The following is a 25,409-nucleotide window of genomic DNA, read 5'->3' on the forward strand; positions in this document are numbered from 1 at the left end:
TTACAAATAAAGTTGAGTTGAGCCCCTAATAAACCACACACCTATGGGTTTTAAACCAGAAGCTAACCATAATAACTGCAGGCTGTTGGGCCTTAATGACCTAAGAAAAAAGTAAAACACAGGTAATAAGATCCTTATTAGCAGACTTCTTGTGGCAGGAAATCCTCCCCTGACGCCTTCCAGCTGCTCTGAGCCTTTTGTTCTTGTCGTCCACCCACAGACAGCTGAAGTCGCTCTGGCCAATCTGAAGAGCAAGTATGAGAACGAGAAGGCCATGGTGACCGAGACCATGATGAAACTGAGGAATGAGCTCAAAGCCCTGAAAGAGGACGCCGCCACCTTCTCTTCTCTCCGAGCCATGTTCGCCACACGGTAAGAACCATGCCTGCTCAGTGGACATCAGGACATAAAACAGAAGAAACAAAAGCATTCATCTGAAGAAACCATTCTAACGTCACTTTAAATGTCACCGAAGCAGTCTTTTTTTTTTATTTTTTTTTTTTTATTGTTGTTTGCACTTAAAAAACATACAATCGTTAGGAAATAACAGTACAAGAAACAGTAAAAGAAAATGCAGGAAAGATCAAAAAGCCCAAAAGGCTTATATACACAACCCTCCCTCTTAAACCTATAAATAACTATACTTTACTTAAATTACATAGCTAGATGAAAATAAAAAAATACAAACAAAACAAATACAAAGGTGTAAAACATCTATAGGGATTTTTTTAGCTTGGTCTTAAAAGTATTTAAAGAGGAACATGATTCTGTTAGATGTTTTATGTCTAACACCTTGATAAACAAATTAGAATTTGGCAACAGAGTTCCTACAGAAAGGAATATGTAAATCATTCTTTCTTCTTGTAAGATGTGCATGATAATGAGAATTAAACTCAAATTGTTTAAGCACATGCTTTTGCATGAATCCCAAACTAATTCTGAACCGATAGAGCAGGGGTGTCAAACTCTGGCCCATGAGGCAATACCAAATTATTATATTATTATTGTACTATAAAAGCTGACCCACCGGTATTATACGGCGCATTTACCGCTAATACTAGATTTATTATTGTTATTTTATTTTTAAATGTATTTACCTGTTGGAAAAACTTTATTTTGATATTTAAATCAGAAGGATGCAAATAGAAAAGAGGCATACGATTTTTATTTAATTTTTATTTAATAAATTAATGACATTGATGTGTTTTTTATTTGAAATTTGATTTTGCATGTCTGCACTATTTAGTTATATATTGTATGTTTATAAGCGTTGCTGGTTCCATATTTAATGTTAAAGCAAAACATGTTTGGTATATATTAAAAGGTTTATTTGTTCAATGTTGGCCCGCGATTTTATTCAAGTTTTACATTTTGGCCCATTGTGTATTTGAGTTTGACACCCCTGCGATAGACTGTATGAATATAATGGACAAAGTCACTGTGACATCACCTGTCATAAAGATTACCCTGATTTATTGACTATTTTTCTCTAAAGGGGACCATTATTTACAAAAAAAACTTCATGCTGTATTAGAGAAAACTTGAAATTAGTAGTAACGACAAAACTCATTAGGAATAATGTTTACTGAGGAAATAAATGAAGTAAAAGGTAGAGTAATTTTCTAATAGACTTTCATACAACCAGACTTCTTTTTGCAACCAGTGGAGTCGCCCCCTGCTGGCCATTAGAATGAGTACAGATTAACCCATTGACGCCTGAAACGCCTGTAAAACCTCTGGGCGATTTTAAAATAAGCCCCTAAAACCTGAAGTTTTTCTGGAAATTCAACAGAAGTGTCAACTCTTCTACTAAATAATAGATTTTTCAGCCTCTGTAGCAGATAGAAATGAAATTCAAAAAGTATTTGAGAGCTTATATAAATACTACAAAACGACGTATCTGCTTTCCAGGCTTCAATGGGTTAAATATACTGGCTTCGCCTTCCAGGGTCAGAGGTTGCTGCTTCGTGGTATTAGTGTAAAATGACGTGTTTATTGTTTGTTTGTGATAATGGTGGTCAGGGAGGGATACTAGCACTGATACTGATATAGAGCACAGAAGGTATTTAATCTGGGTATCATTTAAATATGTCTCTTAAGTAGTGTTTTTGACCAGTGTAAGTGTGTGTGTGTGTGTGTGTGTGTGTGTGTGTGTATCAGATGGGCTGTCACACTCACTAATCTTTTCTGATTCCAAAGAGAAGCCGGTCAAAGGTTCTGTGTATAATCCCACCTCGTCTTGGTCTGGATTACACATCCACCCCTCAACACACTGTAGACTAAGTGCTCACACACTGCTTGTTTGTGTGTTTGTTATTGTGTTTGTCTATGCATATTGGAAAATTCTAGAATATTTGTGTTTGGGCATGTGTATGTATTTTTAGATGTGGTTATATAAATTCCTTAGTTGATGCATAACTCACTTTTTGAGTTGCTTGTCCCCTCTGTGGATGTTTTTAAGATGCTGATGCCTACTGTAAATATCAGCTCCGGTCCAGATGGCTGCTCTGATATGCTGAGACCGTCTTTCCTTCTGCATTTAAGACTCCTTTGCAATCCACAGCAAAGCTCAAGCTGTGCAGAGGGTGGAGAGGTGGGGATAGACGGTGTTATAGAGGGAATGTGTGGGCAGCTCAACAGCCCTCACCTACACGCTAGTTCGATACCTATCCCTGTAGTGTGCTTGCTGAAGTATCTGCAGTGTCTAATCAATTAGTCACAGCAAGAAAACTCCTGTCTGCAAATATGAGAGTGTGTGTTGTCATGGGGTTTTTGGTGCACTGCAGAGCCAGATGGTTAGATAGTTAGTTAGATAGATAGATAGATAGATAGATAGATAGATAGATAGATAGATAGATAGATAGATAGATAGATAGATAGATAGATAGATAGATAGATAGATAGATAGATAGATAGATAGATAGATAGATAGATAGATAGATAGATAGATAGATAGATAGATAGATAGATAGATGGTTAGATGGATAGATAGATAGATAGATAGATAGATATACATACTTACTTACTTACTTACTTTATCCCAAGCTGGGAAATAACAGTGTAGCAGCAGCATTACACACATAGACAATGACAATTAAATAAAAAGAACAACCTAGGCATACTTCAAGCAATAAAATATATAAATACAATACAAATACAATAAAATATAAAGTGTCTAAAGAAGGAGTATGTATTAAGGAGTAGAATTGAACTCCAGTGCAGAATAAATATGAATATACAGTATAAAAATGTTGATGCTATGAAACAAATAAGGTGCAATGAACAGTGTGCATAAAGAACACATAAAGTGCATAGACAGTATGTAATGAACCAGACTATTATCTGTTATTGTACAGTGTGATGGCATGTGGCAGGAAAGATTTTTTTAAAGGATAGAATAGAATAGAATAGAATAGAATAGGTCTTTATTTGTCATTGTCACATGTACAACGAAAGTGCTCTCCAGTAAGTGCAACATTTAAGAGTCTCTAAAAATATAAATATAAAAAGAAAAAAAATATGTACAATTCAAAATACCCAGTTTAGACAAACACATAAACACACCCAGACATACATGCATAGTCGCACAGGAAAAAAACAACAACAAACAAACTGTAGGAGTACTGCTAAACCATTTGGACCAAAGGCGACCGAGGCTAAGAGGGAACCCGGTCTCGCTCCTACTAATGACATCATATTTTAGGCTCTAGGGGCCCGTGAGTTGTATCACTTGTCACTGATACAGCAGAGCAGGAAAGGTGTGAGATCATATATGCTGTGAAGGAGTAGAGCCATTGTGAAGTGCCTTTAATCTTCTTTTGCTCTAGAGGCTTAAGATAATGACAACAACACATTACAGCTGGCTGTTTACCACCTTTCATCAACCCATGTGTTTCTCCTCCTTGTGCACAAAGCTCCTCCCCTTGTGGTGATGGTCTTGAGGCTCCAGTCCCACTACTCTGTCACTGTTCTGGTGCATATGCATGAATTACATTCTCTCTGTTTATGGGATTCACATATTGGTATGTAAATTCTGTCCTATACGGCACAGAGCTGGGTCAGGGGACTCATTGAGAGGCTGGGGGGACTCGCCTGAGCGAGGTTTCCCACACTCCCCCTCCTTTTGTATCCCCGTCCCCCCTTCCGTCCTTCCTCACCGCCAAACACCCGGTTCTCTAGTCATCTGGAAAAGAAAGAGAGGAAGGGAACAGGCCTTCAGTTAAAGCCCACTACAGAAGCCTAATTTGACAGTCTTTTCTTTTCATGGTAATCGCCACTAAAGGTGGATTTCTGAGACGTGGAAAACTCTCAGATTTAAATGTGTGGTCTTTGACAAAGAGGAAGGTGGAGTGGAGTTTCAAGAATGTGAATTTTTTGTGCCATTATGTGATTTCATGCTGAGATCTGTGCCCCTCTGTCATAGATCGAAGGTACTCAAAGTGTATTTTGTTCAGTGAGAATGTTTGAAAGCTTTTCTCAGCCGCCTGTACGTGCTTCCCTCTCTCTTTCTGTATGTGTGCCTCTCCAGCTGCAGTCTCTGGTGTCATGTTAACAATAAGCTCCTGCCTCTAACATTCCTGAGACATGCCTGGACTTGCTCTCAGCTCCTGTTCATACTGATTAGCAGGCAAACCGTTAGCCTAACTTACATGTTCTTCTCTAACTTAAAGCCCCAGTCGCCCTCCTCTTCCCTCTCCATCATTCTTTCTCTCATTCTCTTGCCTCTCTTGCCTCCTCCTCCCTGCTCTCTATGATAGCCATCCCACCGTGACCAATCCAGGTCCAGACAACAGCTGAAGAGGTTGTGTGTGTTCCTGAACTTCAGAGGCCTTATTGATTGTTAAAGATGAATGTTGCAATGGCTGAGGTTTCCTTATGAAGTCATAAATGCTGCTGGCTGCTGTAAATAATCGCAGCAAAACGCATATAAAGTGCCTGTTTGTCAGTGATGTGAATATGATGACTGTTCATCCTCAGAAGCCCAGCAGCAGACTCCCGACCCCCCTCAGCTATTGTGCTATCACACCCATCAGCAGGCCAGAAAGGCTCCTATTGTATCCCTCCACTCACTAGAATAGACTCCTCTGTTATTTTCCCGGGAAAAAACGCACTCCCTCTGGTCCCCCCCACCATGCAACAGTGGCTGAGCCGTCTGAAGGCGCACCCCGACCCCCTCCCTCCCAGATCGCCCCCCCATCTCATACTGGGTTTAATGAAGCAGCACTGATCCCTGTTGTCTGGGTGTGTGTCCCACTGGGAATCAAACTGCATACACAAGAGGGGAGGGTATGGTTTCTGTTTGTATGGTGGTCTGGCAAGGCCAGAGGTCACGTGGCGTATCACCACGTGCAGCACCACACACAGCAACAATATCTGCAGTTGCTTGTGGGGGTTTTGGTCTCAGGTTTTGCCTTCAGGATTGTTTTTTAAACAAGAAAATAATTTATAGATGTGTTAAGACTTGTCCCTAGTGCAGCAAGTAAGTTTATTTTGGTTGGAAACAAGTCAAGAATCTCATCCTATCGGCAAATTTTCTGCTTTTCAGAAAATAATTTATGACTTGATATCCAATCCAATCCCCTTTATTTATATAGCACAATTTTAGCAAACACAAGGTTTCCAAAGTGCTGCACAAACAATAAATACATAACACAATACAAAGAGATGGAGTAAACAATAGAACAGTAAGATGCAATAAGATAAAATAAATTAAAAATGGGATAAAAATAAATAAAATAAAATGTAAAATGTACTGCCCGCACAAAATAAAATATGCATGAATACAATAAAAACAAAAAATCATAAAATCAACACTCGTGGTGTTAAAAGCCAACGAGGAGAGGTGGCTTTTAAGAAGATATCTTTATTGGAGTTTTTTGCAGTGCAGTAGTTAAAGCAGCCTCCAACCACTGACCAAACAATAACATTATATCTCACATGCCTTCTGAGAAAACGACAGTTCCAGCTTGCAGTCATTGGAGTACAAAAGATGAACAGCATTGCACAAGTACAATTTCTGCATTCTTGTGGTGTAAAAACACAAAGAGTTTGTGAAGTGTCACCGCAGGTTGGGGCGTTTCCAAATAAAATAAATACTTTAATACCAGGCAGAGAAAAGGGAGTAGGGTGAGGCTACCTTTAGTAGTTACATGATTTCAGAAGGGTTTTAGTGTGACAGGGAGCTGCCTGCCAACATAACAAGCACCCCTCCCTTCATAGAGGTGTGTCAGTCATTACTGGAGAATGCCACTCAGATTGCTCTGTCAGCAACACAGAAAGCAGGGATAATCAAGATGGAGAGAGAGAGAAAGTGATTGACGCAGGCAGGCAGACAGACGGAGACAGCAGCGAGGGAAAAGAGGCTGGAGAGGCTTGATAAGAGGCAGCAGAGAGGGCTTGATTGAGAGAGAGAGAGGTGAATGAGAGAGCAAGGGAATAAAAAGAAAGAGGGGAAATGGTTTAGTGAAGGAGAAAGGCATGAAAATGAAAAGGGAAACACAACAACAAGCAGATGGAGAGCAGAGATATGAACACCCCAGCTGAAAATCCCCTTGAGTGACCCACTTTTTATACCTGTCCATCTCTCACACACACACACACACACACACACACACAGACACACACACACACACACACACACACACACAGACATACACTCATTCGAGGGCGCAGAGAGAGAGAGGTGATAATGTCGCAGTGCAGCACTCGGTGATATTTAGCAGGAAGGGGACAGCTGTCATGTCTTGTGCTATTTTGCACAGAGATGGAAGGTTTAACCCATTGAAGCCTGGAAAGCAGATACGTCGTTTTGTAGTATTTGTATAAGCTCTCAAATACTTTTTGAATTTCATTTCTATCTGCTACAGAGGCTGAAAAATCTATTATTTAGTAGAAGCGTTGACACTTCTATTGAATTTGCAGAAAAACTTCAGGTTTTAGGGGCTGATTTTAAAATCACCCAGAGGTTTTACAGGAAGTTTTAGGCGTCAATGGGTTAAGAGTGCAGTCTCACTTCATCTGGAAAAGTAGACACAAGGTGTGAACAGCTTCATCTTGAAGCAACGAAACGCCTTCCTCTCTACTCCATCTTCATTATTCTCCCCTCCTCGGCCTGTTCCTCAGGTGACGTAGGAAGGATCCTGTCAGTGACCCCTAGGTTAATGCTTTCATCCTTTGTTTTCATGATCCATTTTTAACTTCCACCCACTACATGATCAGGAGCTACAGCCATAAGCTACACTCAGATCTTTCCCCATGTTCATGTTTGTTAATTATACACCTAAGCAACACCGTACAAACCTCAGAAACATGCATTTGTATATATTATTTGGAGAAATACCCTGTTCCAGGTACAGAGTACAGAGTATCAGCAAGTAGTGGCAGCTTTGGATGGACAGAAGTTGTCACGCATCTTGTAAAATATTTGAGATGGGGAATTTAGAAGAAGGGACAGGAATGGGTGATGAAATCATTAGTTAATAATGCAAGATAATGCTCTGCTGGACTCACCAGGTCTGTGCTGTGTGGATCAATGGCTCCACCTGGTGGTGGCGCAAACCACCATGCAACTGGAGGAAAGGTCATTGTGAAAGTGCTTCAGTTTCTGTTGTTTTAGTCTTGATGGCTGTTGGTGTTAGCATCTCTAACATGCAGCTCAGGGATTCATATTATGTCTGCAGTTTTCACAAGAACCCAACTAATTCTTTGCTACATTAACCCATAAGAACCCAGACCTAGTTATCCTTAAATAATGTGTTCTATAAGTGGACCACATAGAACACATTTCTGATGTTTTAAAAAAAAATACTACCACTAAATGTCATAGTCAAATGATCTGTGATGTGCCATATACGTTACAATGGGCATTTATAGTATTTATGTTTATGATATTTCTTATTTTAAAACAGAAAAAACTAGACACATTTTCTGCTGACAGAGACACAAATTTGCCTTTTTCTTTTGCATCTCCATAACATATATATCAACATTTTGACTTTAATTTGTTCTAGAAATACGGTCAGAACAAGTTAAATGCAATACAAGACACCCTATTAAGGGAATAGAATTGTTAAATGGGTTTAAACTTAGCCTAGTAACAAGAAATACGCTTTTTGAAAATTTTCACATTTCGTTTCCAGTCACAGCCACATTTTGGAAAAGTCATTTCTTGTCAAAGTCACATGACCACCACACCAGGGTGTTGAGTATATGTTGCTTAGGGATTTATTTTGGTTAATGTCCAGTATAAAGCTGAATATGGGAGATTCTAGTAGATTTAAAGTGTTTGTTACACGGGTTAGGGTTAGGTGGCATATATTTTCAATAATTGAAAAGATGATCTGGTCATCATATTTGTTGTTTCTTGGCACCTCATGTCAAAGTAAAGGGACTGCATAAAATAATGTTTCTAATGTTAATATACTTCTTTGATCATTTTGTTAATTTGATCCACTTTGTTGTTCCTGATTGCGTCTATAATAGTAACTATTTACTGCTTGAATTCTACTCTTAAGATCCTGTACGGACCTTTTCCCTGACGTTGCCGTCTTCTCACCCTGTGTTTGTCTTGCAGTTGTGACGAGTACGTCACTCAGCTGGATGAGATGCAGAGGCAGCTGGCTGCAGCAGAGGATGAGAAGAAGACCCTCAACTCCCTGCTGCGCATGGCGATCCAGCAGAAACTGGCCCTGACTCAGCGTCTGGAAGACCTGGAGTTCGACCACGAGCAGACCCGCAGGGGGGGCAGCACCGGCCGGGCTAAGGCCCGCAGCAAGGCCACCAGCAGCAGCACCAACAACCCCCACGTAAGTCAGAGTCTCACCTGCTCTGGCTCAGGCCGCCCGGAGCTCAACAATGCCATGCCCAATGGCATTCTTGGAGGTCCTCCGGTGTTTTGCAGTGAGAAGTACAAGATCTACTGTGACTGAGGCGGCTGAAAAGCCCACAAGGGACTGCTGTGTACAGAGGGGAGGGGGCCACCAGGCCCAACCCTCCCTGCCTTAGTGTTAAAGAGCCCCACTTGCTCGCTTAGCTCCCTGGTCAGCCTGCGCTCCTCTAGGGCCTGCTGTGTTACTAACCGGCTGCTCGTGTGTGCTAGTGTAAACGCTTCGGGGAATGCAGATGTATGTACAGTGTGCCCTAGACGTTTGGACTGTAGTAGACATATATGGCATGTGGATTATAGGGCCCCGGTTATATTGGGGGTTTCGTGGGTATAATGGAGTGTCTATTCTTTCCGCTGTCATGGTGCTGTACGTATAATGTAAAAGGTGGCAGCTTTTGTGCTTGTTTGTTCTGCCCCCCTGAGTGTATTGCCTGGTGGCAGTAACACATGGTGGGGGTGGGAACTTGTAAAGAAGATGTCGATCTGACGGTCTGGTGTCTGTCGGCATCGGTGCTCCTTTAATAAAAGCCCTCTTCTCTCTCCTGCCTCTCCGTCCTGGACCCCCCAGGACTGACTGACGTGTGTCCAGCAGCCCACTGTCTAATCAGGTCACTCTTTAAGGAAAAAGGAACTTTGAAGAGAAAGGAACTAAAATATGCAATCTCCCTCTGCGTTCTTGCTAAGGGAGCACAGTATGATTCTACGCAGAAATTCAAAAACTCCTAAGTGGGTTGGCTCCTGGTTTTATGATGGCATTGTTTGGGCAGAAAAGGAGCACCTGTGACCACAGGTGTTTATTTCAGGATCATTTTAAAGCTGTGATGCTAGCACACCAATACAATAGGGTCAATAGAATCGCATGGCTTTGCAGCTGAAAACGCTTATAAGCTTTTAACTGTTTTTCTGTTGTCAGGTGTGTGGTACAAGACAAACATGTACTACAGGGCTCTACATTATAAAAAGAGGAGTTATTTGGTGTCTGGTACAGGAGGGCTATTCCATGTGACCCATTATGTTGCGATGGATTCTTTCAGAGCCATATTATAAGAGAAAGAACGTTTGACAAATCGATTTCCACACCCAAATTAAGTGCACTTCAGCATAGGTGCCTCAGGTTCCTACATCAGTTGAAATGGATATAATGATTACTGTGAACAGAGATACAATATAGTTTTGATCAAAGAAGATTTTTTAAATACGGAGTAAAATCCCGGAAGAGCACAAATCAAAAAGGCACCCACATGTGCACAATAAATCTGCAAACGAAACCAACCGACCACTCGGCAAAAGTGCCTGTCGAACCCAAACACCTTGATATATTTATCTACCTGTTGATGTAAAGCCCTGTCCTTGTGTCTCAACTTGAGCGAACACTGTTCACACTTTTCCTTCTCTCCCCCCATCCTCTCTCCCCCCATCGCTCTAGTGTTGGGAGATCTCCCAGAACTCTCCGATAATGTGTGGTTACGTGGCTAAAAAGCCCTTTCCTCATGTCTCTAATCTGTGTCTTGTCGCTCGGTCGCCATGACGACCTTCTCTCTTTTAGATTGTCAGCAGCTTGCCCCCCCCCCCCAGCATCACCACTCACCCTTTAACTAGAACGAGGAACTGTGGGGAAAGTTGCCCTCTGAATATTTCTGTCAGGTAACGTCCTCACACGCTTTGTGTCCCTGATATCTGCCTGTGTGTATATCAGCGTTTACGTGAAGGACCCTCATGTGATTATTATGTTGTTAACCTTTTGCAAATGGAGGGTCACTCATTTTTTGTTATTTTATTTTCTGGTGTGTGAGGACGGAGCGACGTACTGTTTTTGTATCCCCAATAGCTTTAACCCTTTGCAAGCTAGCATAACGCAAATAGGAAAAAAATATAAGTGGGGCTTGTGTTTATTAAATCCATGTACTGCTTGTGGATCATAGACACATTAGCTTTATGATGCTAGAAGCAGGGTTGATGTGAGGAAATCCTGCAAGATTGATCAAATTGTGCGTTTTCTACTACCACTATGCTATATATTAAAATCTATATTCTTAATATGATCGAGTTCAGGTTATAATCTTGCAGGATCCTACTACAGTATTCCTTCCTCTCGCGTATGAAGAGAGGGAGCTTCATTGTTCCTCTGGAAATGGAACAATGTCAGCGGTCAACCCTGCTTGCGTGTGCATCCATAAGCCACAGCACACAGCATGGAGACGAGGCTATCGTACGCACCTCCGTAGAGGCTCAATCACTCTTAAGTTCGAGATTCACTCACAAGTGTGATATATTCTTTCTATCAGTTTGCGCTGACGGAGAAAAAGGTCCGGGGAGTAGAGGAGGGAGCTGTAAACCAGCTCCTGAGAGAGGAGATAAGAAAGCCAAACACGCTGGTGAAGAAAGCCAGATGTCTGGCTGAGAGCTGACTCTCACACTGAGGAGAAACGAGTTTCCTGAGGGAGAAACTCCTGATTTTTTTGGAGGAAAAATAAAGAAACTGAAGACTGGTTGCTCAATCAACCAGAGGACATTGATTCAAATTAGTTGAGCCTCTAACCCGTCCCCTTGTATAGGCTCTGTGGGAACACGGAGCAGTAGATAGACCCCAGGATGTGATTGTGACTAGAAGCCCCTCTCCTTATATAAATATAGATGAATTCCCACTTTGCTCTGTCTAGTTTGAAATCAATGTCTGGCTTATCTGGTGTCATAACAGCATGCCACCGAAAAAGCTCCTCCTACCTCTGCTTGCAGGCTCCGCCCATGTCACCTTTAAGTTTTTCCACATGATGCATCCAGTTTCTGATTCATAGTAAGCCTGCATGTCAACAACATAACCCATTTTTTTTTATTAACTTGCATGGTATATGAGAAAGACACATTCCCTTTGACCTGGGTGGTGGGATACGGCTTCAACTCTGAATCACATGACCTGTGAGTCATTGGCTTCCTAACTGCACCGCAGGAGAAAAGCAAAGGGCTTCCGTTGCTTTTCACTAACTCTGCTTGGTCTGTGTGGACTCAGCCGCCATGTTAACAGCTGCTCTAAATTGACAAATAATGCTAACGCTGATCATCTGTTTGTGTCTTCACTTTGCAGTAATTACAGTAGTTCTGCGTGGATGACGAAGCACCAACACAAGGTCCATTCTCACTGCTGATTGAGTTCGCCGAAAAGAGTTAGCAATAATAGTTTAGCCATTTGGACAACACAACAAACAAAAAAAAACTAAAAGAAAACACTGATTTCCAGTCGAATGTATTCTCTTACTTCCTTTTTTACTGCTTTTAAAATGTGATGGCTTTTAGAATTAGAAACACTTCTGCGTGCTGCTGCTGATGGAAGCCCAATTTCTCACAGGTCCAATGAACTTGATTCTGAAATTCTGACTTTCAGAGTTTTTTATTGGCTAATCTAACCCTCCAATGAGAAGCCAGGGGACATGGGGTTGTTTCTCAATGTAAATCAACAAGCTGTTTGGTCTGGTTTCATCTTTTTATTTTTGTTTTATTTTATTTTACTGTTTTTTTTTTTTTTAATCTGTGCACTTTCATTATATAGGATTATAACAGACTATTATTAACCTAGAGGAAAACATGGTAGTACTATGGTTTGTGAGTTATGAGACTATAGGATTATACGTCCTCCTGAATCAACTGAACTTAAATAACATAAAAACTATTTACTCGAGTAAAAGCTCCACAAACCACAGACCCACTATTATGACTCCATCCTCAAGATTTTATCCATCAAATAATCATTTTTAATTTGTTTTGTTACATCATATGTTATGCTGTTGGTTTTCTTTTGTGTTTGTTCTACTGCCATGTTCTATACAAAAAATCCAGGGTGATCAAATTCTGGGGTTTTTTCATGTATTTATTATTCCTAGGAATAGTTCAAAATAACACGATGAAACTTGACAACGCTCTGACTCAAAGAGGTAAGTTGTGTTTTGGGAAAAATTTGAGTGAGTATGATTGATATATGCTTTTCCTGACTTCTTACCGAGGGCGTTCCACTGAAACGGGATCACTGACTTTCAGAATTCTCTGCAAGTGCAACAATTAAATTCCAAATTGGAATTGTTTCATTCTCTCTTCGTTTATCGTGCCAAATCTTGGCGCACCGTTTAGGTTGAAAAGAATCTGAAAGAAGACAAACCGTCAGTGAGAAAGACGTAGCCGGGGCCATGGCGCTCCACGCCAGCGCCGGGGTTTTGTTTTTTGGTTGGTATTCTTTGTTTCTGACCAGTAGTGCCTTTCATTGTTTCAAGGGAGAATCTTAGACTAGTATTTTATGTTTACTTTTTTTTATAGGTGAGGACTTTGGGTTCAAAATGACTGTGAGCAGCAATAAGTGCAAAGGGGATTTTCCCCCGTCTGCATGAGTGAGATGATAGTTTTGAAATTAGCTCAATAAAACTGAAATTGTATTGAATTCTGCAGGTCAGTGATTCCACTCAATAAATTCAGGGGTATTACGAAAAAGGTTGTTTTTTATCAATTTTTGGGAACCAAATGAGAAATCCCTTTGGCCTCCTGTTATTGAACAAAATGCTCTGAGCATCTGTATTGTGTTGGAGTAGATTGGTGTACTATTGGAAACATCTACGCATTTCTAGCTTTGTTTGGTGAAGGTAATGTGATATCAATAGTATTGTTGAAAAAATGTGCAGAGAGCGCATTTTCTCTTTCTTTTTGTCCAATTTGAGTTTTTGTTTTTTGTTTTTTATTATTATATTTGAATCTTTTTTTCTTTTCTTTTTTTTTTACACCATCTTTGAGCATTATGTTTTCAGGAAACAGAAAATAAACTAAGCATCAACAAGCTTGAATAGTGCCATCATAGCCAATGCTTGTTTGTTGAGGCGTTAAAGTTACCAATATGGACGAGAATCTAGGAAATAAAAGTGCAATTCAGGTAATGTTTTACATTTAAAAAAAAGAAAAAGTTTTCTGTTTGCTGGAAGCGATAGCATTGTGATAATAAAATTAGCTGTGCAAACTTTATATTGTCATATTGTGTTTCAGTATTGATCCATAATGAGAGTTTGATATCTTTATATGAAATAACGACTTCACCTGTATGTGGTATTTATTTGAATTTGTCATGCAGTACTGTATTCTTATCAATAATGTGCATTATGAATAGTGGCATATTGATTACAGCTAAATGTCATATGCATGTTTCCCAGTCATGGGACCTTTACACAGAATTGAAAACAAACATGTAAACTTTTGTCAGGGCCATTTAAAAAATGTGGAGAAAAAAACTGAAAAGACACGTTGAGTCTGATGTATTACTGCTGAACTAATCCTATCAAAGTGTTTTGTTTGTTTTCCAGTAGAGAGTTGGGATGTCTGTGTAAAGGTAGTCATACTGGCTAAAATCAATAAATGTGACTTAAGTTCCAAAGCGTCTCAGTGTTGTTATTTATAGCTAGTGTTAGAAAAATTGCATGAGGAAACCTTGGAAATTGATAATCTGTCACCAACAGAAAAAACCTCACCATTTTTCTGCGCAGATCGTTGATGGGAAATGAAGAGCTGGAGACGTCCGAGTTCTCAGTTTAACATAGTTTTATTACAATACGTCAAAAAATGTGCATTTTACAGAGATTCTCCGGGTTCAAAAACTCATGTCCCTGATACACACAGACGGGTTTCAGTTGGTGAAGTCTGAAACACGTCTCTCTCCCTGAACACATTAAAATACTAACATTTGTTCACAAAACATGCTGGTTGATTTCCTCCAGGAAGTCCCGCCCTCTTGATCGCTGATTCGCCAGTTTTAATTAATACAACGGCACGTCAATGCCAAGGCCATCCTGACCTGGCCTCTTCTCCAGAACATTCAACAAAAACCTCCTGTCTTGTTATGTATAACAGAGATATCATGTCTTACAGAGTCAAAGGATTTTCACTGTCTCACATAGATTCTAAAAGTCTAAAAAATATGAAACAGACAATGAAATATATGTAGTTGTATATGTACAAACAATATGTTGTATATGTATATGTAAGTTTCTAAACCAAAATTAACACACAAACATAATCATTGTATCAAAATCATATTATCTGACTTAATATAAATGCATAGAGATATTTATTACACTCAAGGTTTGACCTTTGATAGTGACCTGCATCACTCACAGAGACAGACAACAGGGAGCCAAACAGTGAAGCAGAAATCAAGCATCAAATCATTTACCAATATAGAAAATAATCAATTATTTTAACACTGGTCCACAGCAGCAGATGAAGGGTTAAGTGGGGAACTATGTGGTCTGCAGCCCTGGTGTCTCCTCAGAGTGTTCCCAGCTGGAACCAGGACCAGGGGAACTTCCCAGCTGTCTGAGCAGCTCCAGGACAGGATCACATTTCACACAATGCACAAAACACGTCCACCACCTCCTCCAACCCTCCTCTCTCTCTCTCTCTCTCTCTCTCTCTCTCTCTCCTCTGCTGTCTCGCTTAACCCATAAGAACCTATGGTGACACCCGTGTAACAAACACTTTAAATCTTCTAGAATCTCCCATATTCAGCTTTATGCTTCACCTTAGCTCATTAAATTCCTCAGCAAGACTTCTCCAAAATGTGGCTGTAACTGGAAACAGAAATGTGGAAAAGTAGCTAATTTCAAAAAGCTTATATTTGTTACTAGGCTAAGTTTAAACCCATTTAACAATTCTAATCTGTTAATAGTTTGTCCTGTATTGCATTTAACTTGTTCTGACCATATTTCCTGAAAAAATTAAAGTTACAATTTTGATTTATGTTACGGAGATGCAAACAAAAATGCAAATTGGTATTTGTGTTTATTTATTATTGATTTATTATTGTTTTGTCACTTAAAAACAAATCTGAAAAATAATGTAATGTTGGTAAACAGCACTATTAATGTCACAATTTTGATAAATGTTGCGGAGATGCAAAGAAAAAGGAAAATTTGTGTCTCTCTCTAAGCAGAAAATGTGTCTAGTTTTGTGTTTTTTATTTTAAAATAAGAGATATCATCAACATAAGTACCATAAACGCCCAATGTATCATATATGTCACATCACAGATCTTTGACATTTAGGGGTAGAATTAAAAAGAAGGAAAAAAACATCATAAATGTGTTCTATGTGGTCCACTTGCTCTGTGATATAGCCCCCATCATTTTCCTTTAAGGATAACTGGGTCTGGGTTCTTATGGGTTAAACCTCGCTCCTCCCTCTCCCTCCTCTGCCTTTCTCCATTTCCCATTTCTCCTCCTTTCCTCCCCTCTCCCTGCCTGCCGGAGATATACGCCCACACACTGATCACAGCCAGTTTCTTTTGACCTTTGGTGCACCCGGCACTTCCTGTCCAGGCTCTGGAGGCCGGCGCTCTGCCCAAATACTGCTACACTGAGTTTTAAATAGAGGGGAAATGCTGTTGGCCTCTTTCAGAAACAACCAATTCAAATAAATTATTTCAACTTTTAAATGGTGGAGGAATTCTTGTCTGGACTTTTGTGACTTTTTGTGTGATCATGGGATGTGCAAATCCAAATACAAGTACTTTTAAACTTGTGGTTTTCTCTGAATGAACATAGCAATGAGAAGCACAAAGCTTCTTTTTTATAAATGGATGAAAATAGTATGAGAGTCCCACTAAGATACATATACTGTTACATATTCTATAGTTTCAGTTTAGTGCCAAAAAAGCTGAATATTTCAGCCATTTGTCCATACTTTTTTGCAATCTAATTAAATTTCCTTGCTTACTTCATTCACACTCAGTAGCCATGTGTGAGTTTCAGTTGTTACAACTGAGGTGTCTCTCGTACTGTCGGCTTAATGTGGCTGGTTGTTTTATTGTCTTTGTAACAAATCATATACTATATATCAGCCTTACACAAATGTGTCGTTTTTAAAAAATCTGTTTATTTTTCTCCTGCAAGTTTTTCCACCCCAAATTAGCTAAACTAAGTCACATTTAGTTAGCTCTGCCCTAACAGATTCTAATTCAGAGATGATCTACAACAAGGCAACCATCTTTAATTTATTGCACAAGTTATTATTATGCACGGCCAGCCTGAATCGCAAAGTTGAGGACAGAGAGAGTTTCTGGGGCTAGTCGACAGTTCTGACAGAGAAAACTGATTGTTTTATTCAACATATGCCTGTAAAATATGAATGATTGTCATTTCTCATTTTTATTTTAGAAAATACAGAAAATACAGTCAAACCAGCCGCCACTTGTTTTTGCGATCTAATTTGAAATTGCAATTAAAAGGAAACCATCCATAATCAGAGACTCATCCCAGCCCAGATTAACAGTACAGATTGATGTTGATTGATGTAAACGAAAAATATATAACTGCTGTGATTTATCACATTTTGTGTGTTTGTTTTTTTTTAGATCTCTTTAATTTTTCTCTTTTTAAAATCAGTTTATTCTTGCAAGTATTCATACATTCTAGTACCAAATGTTATTTGTAAATTGTATTTGGATCTATTTATGTAGTCTAACCTTTTTACAGGTTCAATTGCAGGGAAACATAAATAACTCATGATAACAAAGCACTTATATAATTGATATGATAACCCAATAATTGCGAAAAAGGCATCTGCTTGCATTTAGATAAACTGTCAAAATGAATTAAACAAACTGCCAACACAATAGTCAGAAATATGATCAAAGTGTTCATGAAAGAGCCTAATACATTGTCTCAGTACAGTCTTATCTGGGGAAACCAAAACTTCACTCTGGGGACAGCCGATGCTGTATTTAGAACAAAATTTAGAAAAAAATCAAGATTTGTATCTGCCTCATTCCATAATATGGGATCATTCGAATAACTTAAAAGTAAATACAACATAGATAAGACATATTTTTCAAAATACCTGCAACTCAGGAGCTTAATTAGGATGAGTCTAAATGGCCCCACAACCAAACCCTCAGAATCAATTGTGATTTTTTTTTTTAATGTATATATATTTATATCTAAGGACAGTCTAGTAGCAATATCTGAGCTGTATAAGTTGTTAATGTCATATGCACAAGAAAACTTGGATGATAAACTACAAAACAAAACAATGAAGGGCCCTAAATTTGCAAGGATTCTGAAAACCTTTCAAGTGGAGTATTTTGAGACATTTGTTATTGTTTGTTATTGTTTATTTGTTTGTTTGTTGTTTATTGGGTACAGTTTTATGAAATCTGACGTTCTGTCTATTTACGCATTTACCAGATACTACTACTAGAGGTGCTGAATTGTATTGGTGTTGTATATGAGTAAAATCTCAATAAAACCAGTGCAGAAAAGCCATCCACAGAGTGTTTTGTGGGGATTTCCCACAAAAACAGAATTTTGCACTTAGCAACCGGAATGCACTGATGCTCAGCACTTAGCAACCAGAATGTGATGATGCAATCAAGGTTCAGAACAAAGGATCAAAGCACTGAATTGATGATGTCATCATGACATCATCAATTCTGATGATGTAATGAAATGATGTCACGATCAGACCTTATATATATACCTATATGAGTGGAAATTGCAGCACACAGACCACAGGACAGACTAGAGAAGACAGAACGATTTTACTGAAATAGATTTTCAATTTGATTGTCATTTAACAATTTCAGAATAATATATACATTTGATAGCATAGAGATGGCATCAATAGAAGAGGTAAGTTTGGTTGGGCGAAGTGAAGCTCATCTGATACATCTTATTAAACATCTCAAAGCAAAAGTGTTAAGGCTTCAACCGTTTGAAAAATTGCACCACAAGCTGCTTAGAGAGCTTGAGGCCTACAAGGCAAGAGATGCAAATAAAACTGACGTAAGAGCCGAGCTGACTGAACTGAGGAAGCAGGTCAAGGCCAAAAATGAAGTTTACAAAAGCTCCAGAAAACACCAGCAACGTGCCTCTCAACTGGAGGAACAATTGCACCAAGTGACCAGAGAAAGAGACGTCTTGATTAAGGAGAACGAGCAATACAAACATGAGTTCCCTTTGGTGCAAAAGAAATGCAGGAATCAAGAAGTGGCCCTGAAAAAGCAGAAGGAAGAAGAGGCTAAGAAAGTCCAACGCTTTGAGTTGAAACTCGAGGAACTTCAGAAGACGCACGACAAACTTCAGGAAGAGACAAGCCATCTTCAGTTGGAGAATAGCAGACATCAGAATCAGAAAAAGGAAACCCAAAACAGGTTGCTTGAACAGGAAGCCAAAACGTATGACGCACAGAAGAGGTGTTCAGAGCTTGAGCGCGAGCTAAAGAAAAGTCAAACTCCAAAAACGCCTCTACGGGTCGTACCTCTGGAATGTGCTGGAGTATGCAAGCTGAATATGGAGTTACAAGAGAAGATGGTCGTCATGCACAGAGAACTGGTAAGAAAGGACCGCATCATAGATGAAATGAAGACCAAGAATGAGGAGCCGAAGAACAGTCAACCAAAGTTACCGAAGGAATGTCATTTGATTCCGGAGTACAAGCGGGTGATTGCAGAGCAAGGTCAAAAGAACAAGGCATTACTCGGTCAGGTTCACTTCCTCACAGTAAAAACTGAAGAGTACCAGTGTGAGAACAACATATTGGTTGAGAAGGCTGAACGTATCAAAAAGATGTACCTGGAGGAGAGGATGCAACACACAGAGTTGAGGGAGGCCTTGAAGAGTGGAGCCAAGCAGGTGCCTGAAGAAAAAGCATGGGCCTTCCCTGTCCCACCCAGAGAGAAACAGGTCCAAACCAAGAGGCCAACCTCCAAATCACCAGTTGTCGTCATCCCACCCAGTTCCAAAAAGTCCCTGCTGGAGTGTGACCTTAGAGTGGTTCACAAACCAGTAGTTCCCATTAAAAGGAAAACCATGGTAAAGCTTGAAGACAAGTCAGACCTAACCATGACCAAAAAGATGCCTGAGACATTTAAAGGAAGATCAACTTTTACGCCTCTCCCACCCATCGTAGGCAAGTCTGTAAAGCTAGAGTCTCAGGAAAAAGTCTTTATGACTGAAACAGACTAATTTCTTAAAAATCAGTTTGAGGTGTGCACTCAAGGTAAGGAAATTACATGACATTAACATACAGAGTTGACATAAAATTGTTGTAATTCATTTTTTAGAGCAAAAACGTATTTACATGTATTACGAAAAAATATTTCGCCTTGAGTGCACTCTCTACCAATCGACACCTCTTAAAATGATGTTTCATGCCGCTGACACTTTCATTCACACCTACGGGAAATTTAAAGTCACCCAGAGAGAACCCACGCTGACAACATGCACGACATGACACCACCATGTAGCCCTGGAACAGTTTATGATACATCTCATTTTCTATTAATTATGGCACGTTATCCCTGTTTTTATGTTCATTCAATGTCCGTTTATGTCACCAATTGTCCCATGCCTCTTTTTTATACACCTGTTATCCTATGTCATTTTATTATGTTATATTGCACTAATTGAAAAAGAAGAAAAGAAAAAAAGAAGCATTTCGCCTTGAGTGCACTCTCTACCAGTTGGCGCCGAGGTCTCTGTTCCCTCCTGTTAAAATGATGTTTCATGTCGTGCCCCCTTCATGGTTAGGGTTAGAGATCTCTCCGACTTCCTCCCACAGTCCAAAGACATGTAGCTCAGGTTTAATTGGTGACTCTAAATTACCCGTAGGTGTGAATGAGAGTGAGTGGTTGTCTGTCTCTATGTGTCAGCCCTGCCATTGTCTGGGGATGGAAAGCCATAATTATTGTCCTGGTTGTACCCCGCCTCTCGAACAATGTCGGATGGGATCGGCTCCAGCCACTCGCGACCCGAGTTCGGATAATCGGTTAAGGATAATGAATGAATTTATCCAATTAGATTAGATTAGAAGATTATTTTTTGGCATTTTTTGCTTTATTGATAGTGACAGATAGAAAGGGGGTGATACAGGGGAAGACATGCGGCAAAGGGAGCTCAGGCCGGATTCGAACCCGGCTCCGCCGCAGCAAGGACTCAGCCTACATGGTTAGTGCTCTACCAGTGTGAGCCACCGGGACGCCCCCAATATATTCTTTTAATTGAAGGTTTACTATTACTAAGAAGCATGTTTCATTTTCAGTCTTATTTTCCATTAATTGTGGCATTCTGTCTCTGTTGATGTTTATTCCGTCGGTTTCATCTTAAAAACTTTAAAGCTCAATCACTGATGCCGCAAATATAGCCTCTGATTTTGATATCATTACATTTTTTATAATCATAACTCAGTGGGGCTACACAGTGGTGTAGTGGCTAGCACTCTCGCCTCACAGGAAGAGGGTCGCCAGTTTGACTCTGGCTTGCAGCTCTGTGTGGAGCTTGCATGTTGTCAGTGTGGGTTCTCTCTGGGTGACTTTAAATTTCCCGTAGGTGTGAATGAGAGTGTGAGTGGTTGTCTGTCTCTATGTGTCAGCCCTGCCCTAGTCTCATCATTTTTACAGGAGGGAAAAGAGACCTAGGTGCAGATTTTTTCTTTTTCTTTCCTTCTTTTTTTTAATTAGTGCAATATAACATATAATAAAATGACATAGGACAACAGGTGTATAAAAAACCTGAGCTGCATGTCTTTGGACTGTGGGAGGAAGTCGGAGAGATCTCTAACCCTAACCATGAAGGGGGCACGACATGAAACATGAAACATCATTTTTTTTTTTTTTTGGCATTTTACATGCTTTATTGAAAGCGAGAGACAGATAGAAAAGGGTGACAGAGGGGAGGACATGCAGCAAAGGGAGCTCAGGCCGGATCCGAACCCGGCTCCACCACATCGAGGACTGTAGCCTCTATACATGGGGCGCCTGTGTAACCCACTACGCTACGGACCACCCCATGAAACATCATTTTAACAGGAGGGAACAGAGACCTAGGCGCCAACTGGTAGAGAGTGCACTCAAGGCGAAATGCTTCTCCTCAAAAATAGGATACATTCATTCATAATCCTTAACCGATTATCCGAACTCGGGTCGCGAGTGGCTGGAGCCGATCCCATCCAACATTGGCCGAGAGGCAGGGTACAACCAGGACAATAATTATGGCTTTCCATCCCCAGACAATGGCAGGGCTGACACATAGAGACAGACAACCACTCACTCTCATTCACACCTACGGGTAAATTAGAGTCACCAATTAAACCTGAGCTGCATGTCTTTGGACTGTGGGAGGAAGTCGGAGAGATCTCTAACCCTAACCATGAAGGGGGCACGACATGAAACATCATTTTAAAAGGAGGGAACAGAGACCTAGGCGCCAACTGGTAGAGAGTGCACTCAAGGCGAAATGCTTCTTTTTTCTTTTTCTTTCCTTTTTTCCCTTTTTTTTAATTAGTGCAATATAACATAATAAAATAACATAGGACAGGTGTATAAAATAGAGCCATGGGACAATTGATGACACAAACGGACATTGAATGAACATAAAAACAGGGATAACGTGCCATAATCAATAGAAAGTGAGATCTATCACAAACTGCTCCACTGTGGAAAAGAGTTGCCGTCCTCCTCAAATGATGTTTCATGTAGCCACATACAGTTTTTGCGGCATCAGTGATTGAGCTTCAACTTTTTAAAGATGAAAAATCAGAAAGCATTTCGCCTTGAGTGCACTCTCTACCAGTTGGCACCTAGGTCTCTGTTCCCTCCTGTCACGTTGAGACTAGGGCAGGGCTGACACATAGAGACAGACAACCACTCACAAATCAAACTGGCGACCTTCTTCCTGTGAGGCGAGAGTGCTAGCCACTACACCACCGTGTAGCCCCACTGAGTTATGATTATAAAAAAATGTAAAGATATCAAAATCAGAGGCTATATTTGCGGCATCAGTGATTGACTTTAAATTTTTAAGATGAAACCGATGGAATAAACATCAACAGAGATAGAATGCCACAATTAATGGAAAATAGGACTGAAAATGAAACATGCTTCATAATAATTGTAAACCTTCAATAAAAAAAATAGGATACATTCATTCATAATCCTTAACCGATTATCCGAACTCGGGTCGCGAGTGGCTGGAGCCGATCCCATCCAACATTGGCCGAGAGGCGGGGTACAACCAGGACAATAATTATGGCTTTCCATCCCCCAAAATGAAGGGGGCACGACATGAAACATCATTTTAAGGAGGGAACAGAGACCTCGGCGCCAACTGGTAGAGAGTGCACTCAAGGCAAAATGCTTCTTTTTTTCTTTTCTTCTTTTTCAGTTAGTGCAATATAACATAATAAAATGACATAGGATAACAGGTGTATAAAAAAGAGGCATGGGACAATTGGTGACATAAACGGACATTGAATGAACATAAAAACAGGGATAACGTGCTATAATTAATAGAAAATGAGATGTATCATAAACTGTTCCAGGGCTACATGGTGGTGTCGTGACAGACAACCACTCATACCACTCATATCAGTGATTGACTTTAAATTTTTAAGATGAAACCGATGGAATAAACATCAACAGAGATAGAATGCCACAATTAATGGAAAATAGGACTGAAAATGAAACATGCTTCTTAGTAATAGTAAACCTTCAATTAAAAGAATATATTGGATACATTCATTCATTATCCTTAACCGATTATCCGAACTCGGGTCGCGAGTGGCTGGAGCCGATCCCATCCAACATTGGCCGAGAGGCGGGGTACAACCAGGACAATAATTATGGCTTTCCATCCCCAGACAATGGCAGGGCTGACACATAGAGACAGACAACCACTCATACTCTCATTCACACCTACGGGCAATTTAGAGTCACCAATTAAACCTGAGCTGCATGTCTTTAGACTGTGGGACCCTTAAGAAAACTTCAATAAAAATAGTCTGGAATCTTTCTTGAGAAAATCAGTTAAAACAAACAAACTGAATATTGTTCTTGGGAAGTTGAAGCTTGCCAAATATAGTGCAATGAAAACATTTTTAAATGGTTATTCCTGCAATTCATTGTATTGCACTTCCATAACATTTGGTGGGTCATCATTTAATAATTTAAAAAGAAATGTCCGCATTGAAGCAGCAGAGGGCGAGTTTTCCAAACTTTGATTAACTACAGTGGGCCAAATACACTGTTTTAAAATTATTTTATTGTATCATCTTGTTACTTTTAGTACATGCTGTTTTATGCACTATTCATACAATTGCAACATGCTCATTTGTCATAAAATCACTCCCTGAACTCTTATATGCTGTACAGAGGATTGTGGGTCAGAATAGCCAGAGAAAACATGCTGACTTGCAAACAGCAAAATGCAACTGGATGCAGTCAAACATGCTGGTATTTATGGCATACTGCATTTGGCACCCTACGTACACTACCGGTCAAGTTTTAGAACACCACAATTTTCCATTTTTTTTTTATTGAAATTCAAGCAGTTCAAATCCAATGAACAGCTAGAAATGGTACAAAGGTAAGTGGTGAACTGCCAGAGGTAAATAAAAAAAGGTAAGCTTAACCAAAACTGGAAAATAATGTACATTTCAGAATTATACAAGTAGGCCTTTTTCAGGGAACAAGAAATGGGTTAACACTTAAAGTAGTTCTGCAGCAACGGAGGTTGATCAAGCCTTGAAAGTTGCTAAGTTGCTACCATTTCCTACAGGTGTCCCAACTTTTCTTGATCACTTACAACCTACAAGTTGCTCCACATTTAAGGGAACTTCTGCAACAGAGTTGGGAAGAACTTTCTGAAGAATGTTTGATTTCCATTGAGTGTGTTCAGCTGTTCTATCTGTTAAGGTGCTACTTCAATGAGTCAACAGTTAGAATACATTTTCCTTTCTAAACTGATTCTATGATATATTTTTTAACTTCAATTGTTTATTTGTTACATGCATTAATTTCAGAGTACACTGAGACATTAAATTCTGGAAAAGTTGGGGTGTTCTAAAACTTTTGACCAGTAGTGTATGTGACATAGTAAATAGTATGATAGTATGGGTATTTAAACACACTCACAGGCTGATTCGTCCTCATCATAAGGAGTAAACTAAACTTTATGTCTAAAATAGCATTTCAGCTACATAAATTGCAAAACTTGTACTCTTCAACTCTCTACCAATTATACAATGGAGCTATAATATTAACATTTCCTAGTCAGAATTATAATAACCTGGAGTCAGTTGCATTAATTATTATGACACCAACACAGCGCTGTGATTTAGCACAGTGAAACAAATTGCTACCATTTACCATATGCCCTGCTGATTGAATTTGAATGGCAGCGTATTAATGGGAGCCAGAGTGAAGAGGTCAAGTCACCGATGACATCACTGGAGCAACAGTGGGGCCTTTGTTGGTGCCAGTCTCCTCATATATCCCCCCCACCCAGGGCTCCACTGGAAATATGGGTCAGTGGGATTCATTCCATGGCACCAGTCCTGCTCTATTAATATTGCAGGTGCTGTGATTAAACTGTGGATGGAGGGGGGTTTCATACAGCAGAGCAGCTGTTTCATATCCCAGCTGATGCACTATTAAGTGTCACCACTAGGGGGCCCTATAATACAGTTGTTGACGTCTTCACAAGCAGCCCCGAATCCTTAAAAGTCACTT

The 25,409-nt window shown here is 39.9% G+C and overlaps 1 protein-coding gene across 1 annotated transcript in view; it reads left to right on the forward strand.

Annotated features, from left to right (window-relative positions):
* Positions 1–13,526, forward strand: part of LOC131972118 (protein bicaudal D homolog 2-like) — a 71,833-nt gene extending 58,307 nt beyond the window's left edge. Inside the window, exons 9-10 of the mRNA XM_059333886.1 lie at positions 221–372; positions 8,573–13,526. Coding sequence (XP_059189869.1) covers positions 221–372; positions 8,573–8,927 — 507 coding nt within the window. The 3' untranslated portion in view covers positions 8,928–13,526. The remainder of the gene's footprint in view (positions 1–220; positions 373–8,572) is intronic.
* Positions 13,527–25,409: the final 11,883 nt, after the last annotated feature.

The sequence above is a fragment of the Centropristis striata genome, chromosome 5, assembly GCF_030273125.1.
Source record: "Centropristis striata isolate RG_2023a ecotype Rhode Island chromosome 5, C.striata_1.0, whole genome shotgun sequence".
In the NCBI taxonomy this organism is placed as follows: Eukaryota; Metazoa; Chordata; class Actinopteri; order Perciformes; family Serranidae; genus Centropristis; species Centropristis striata.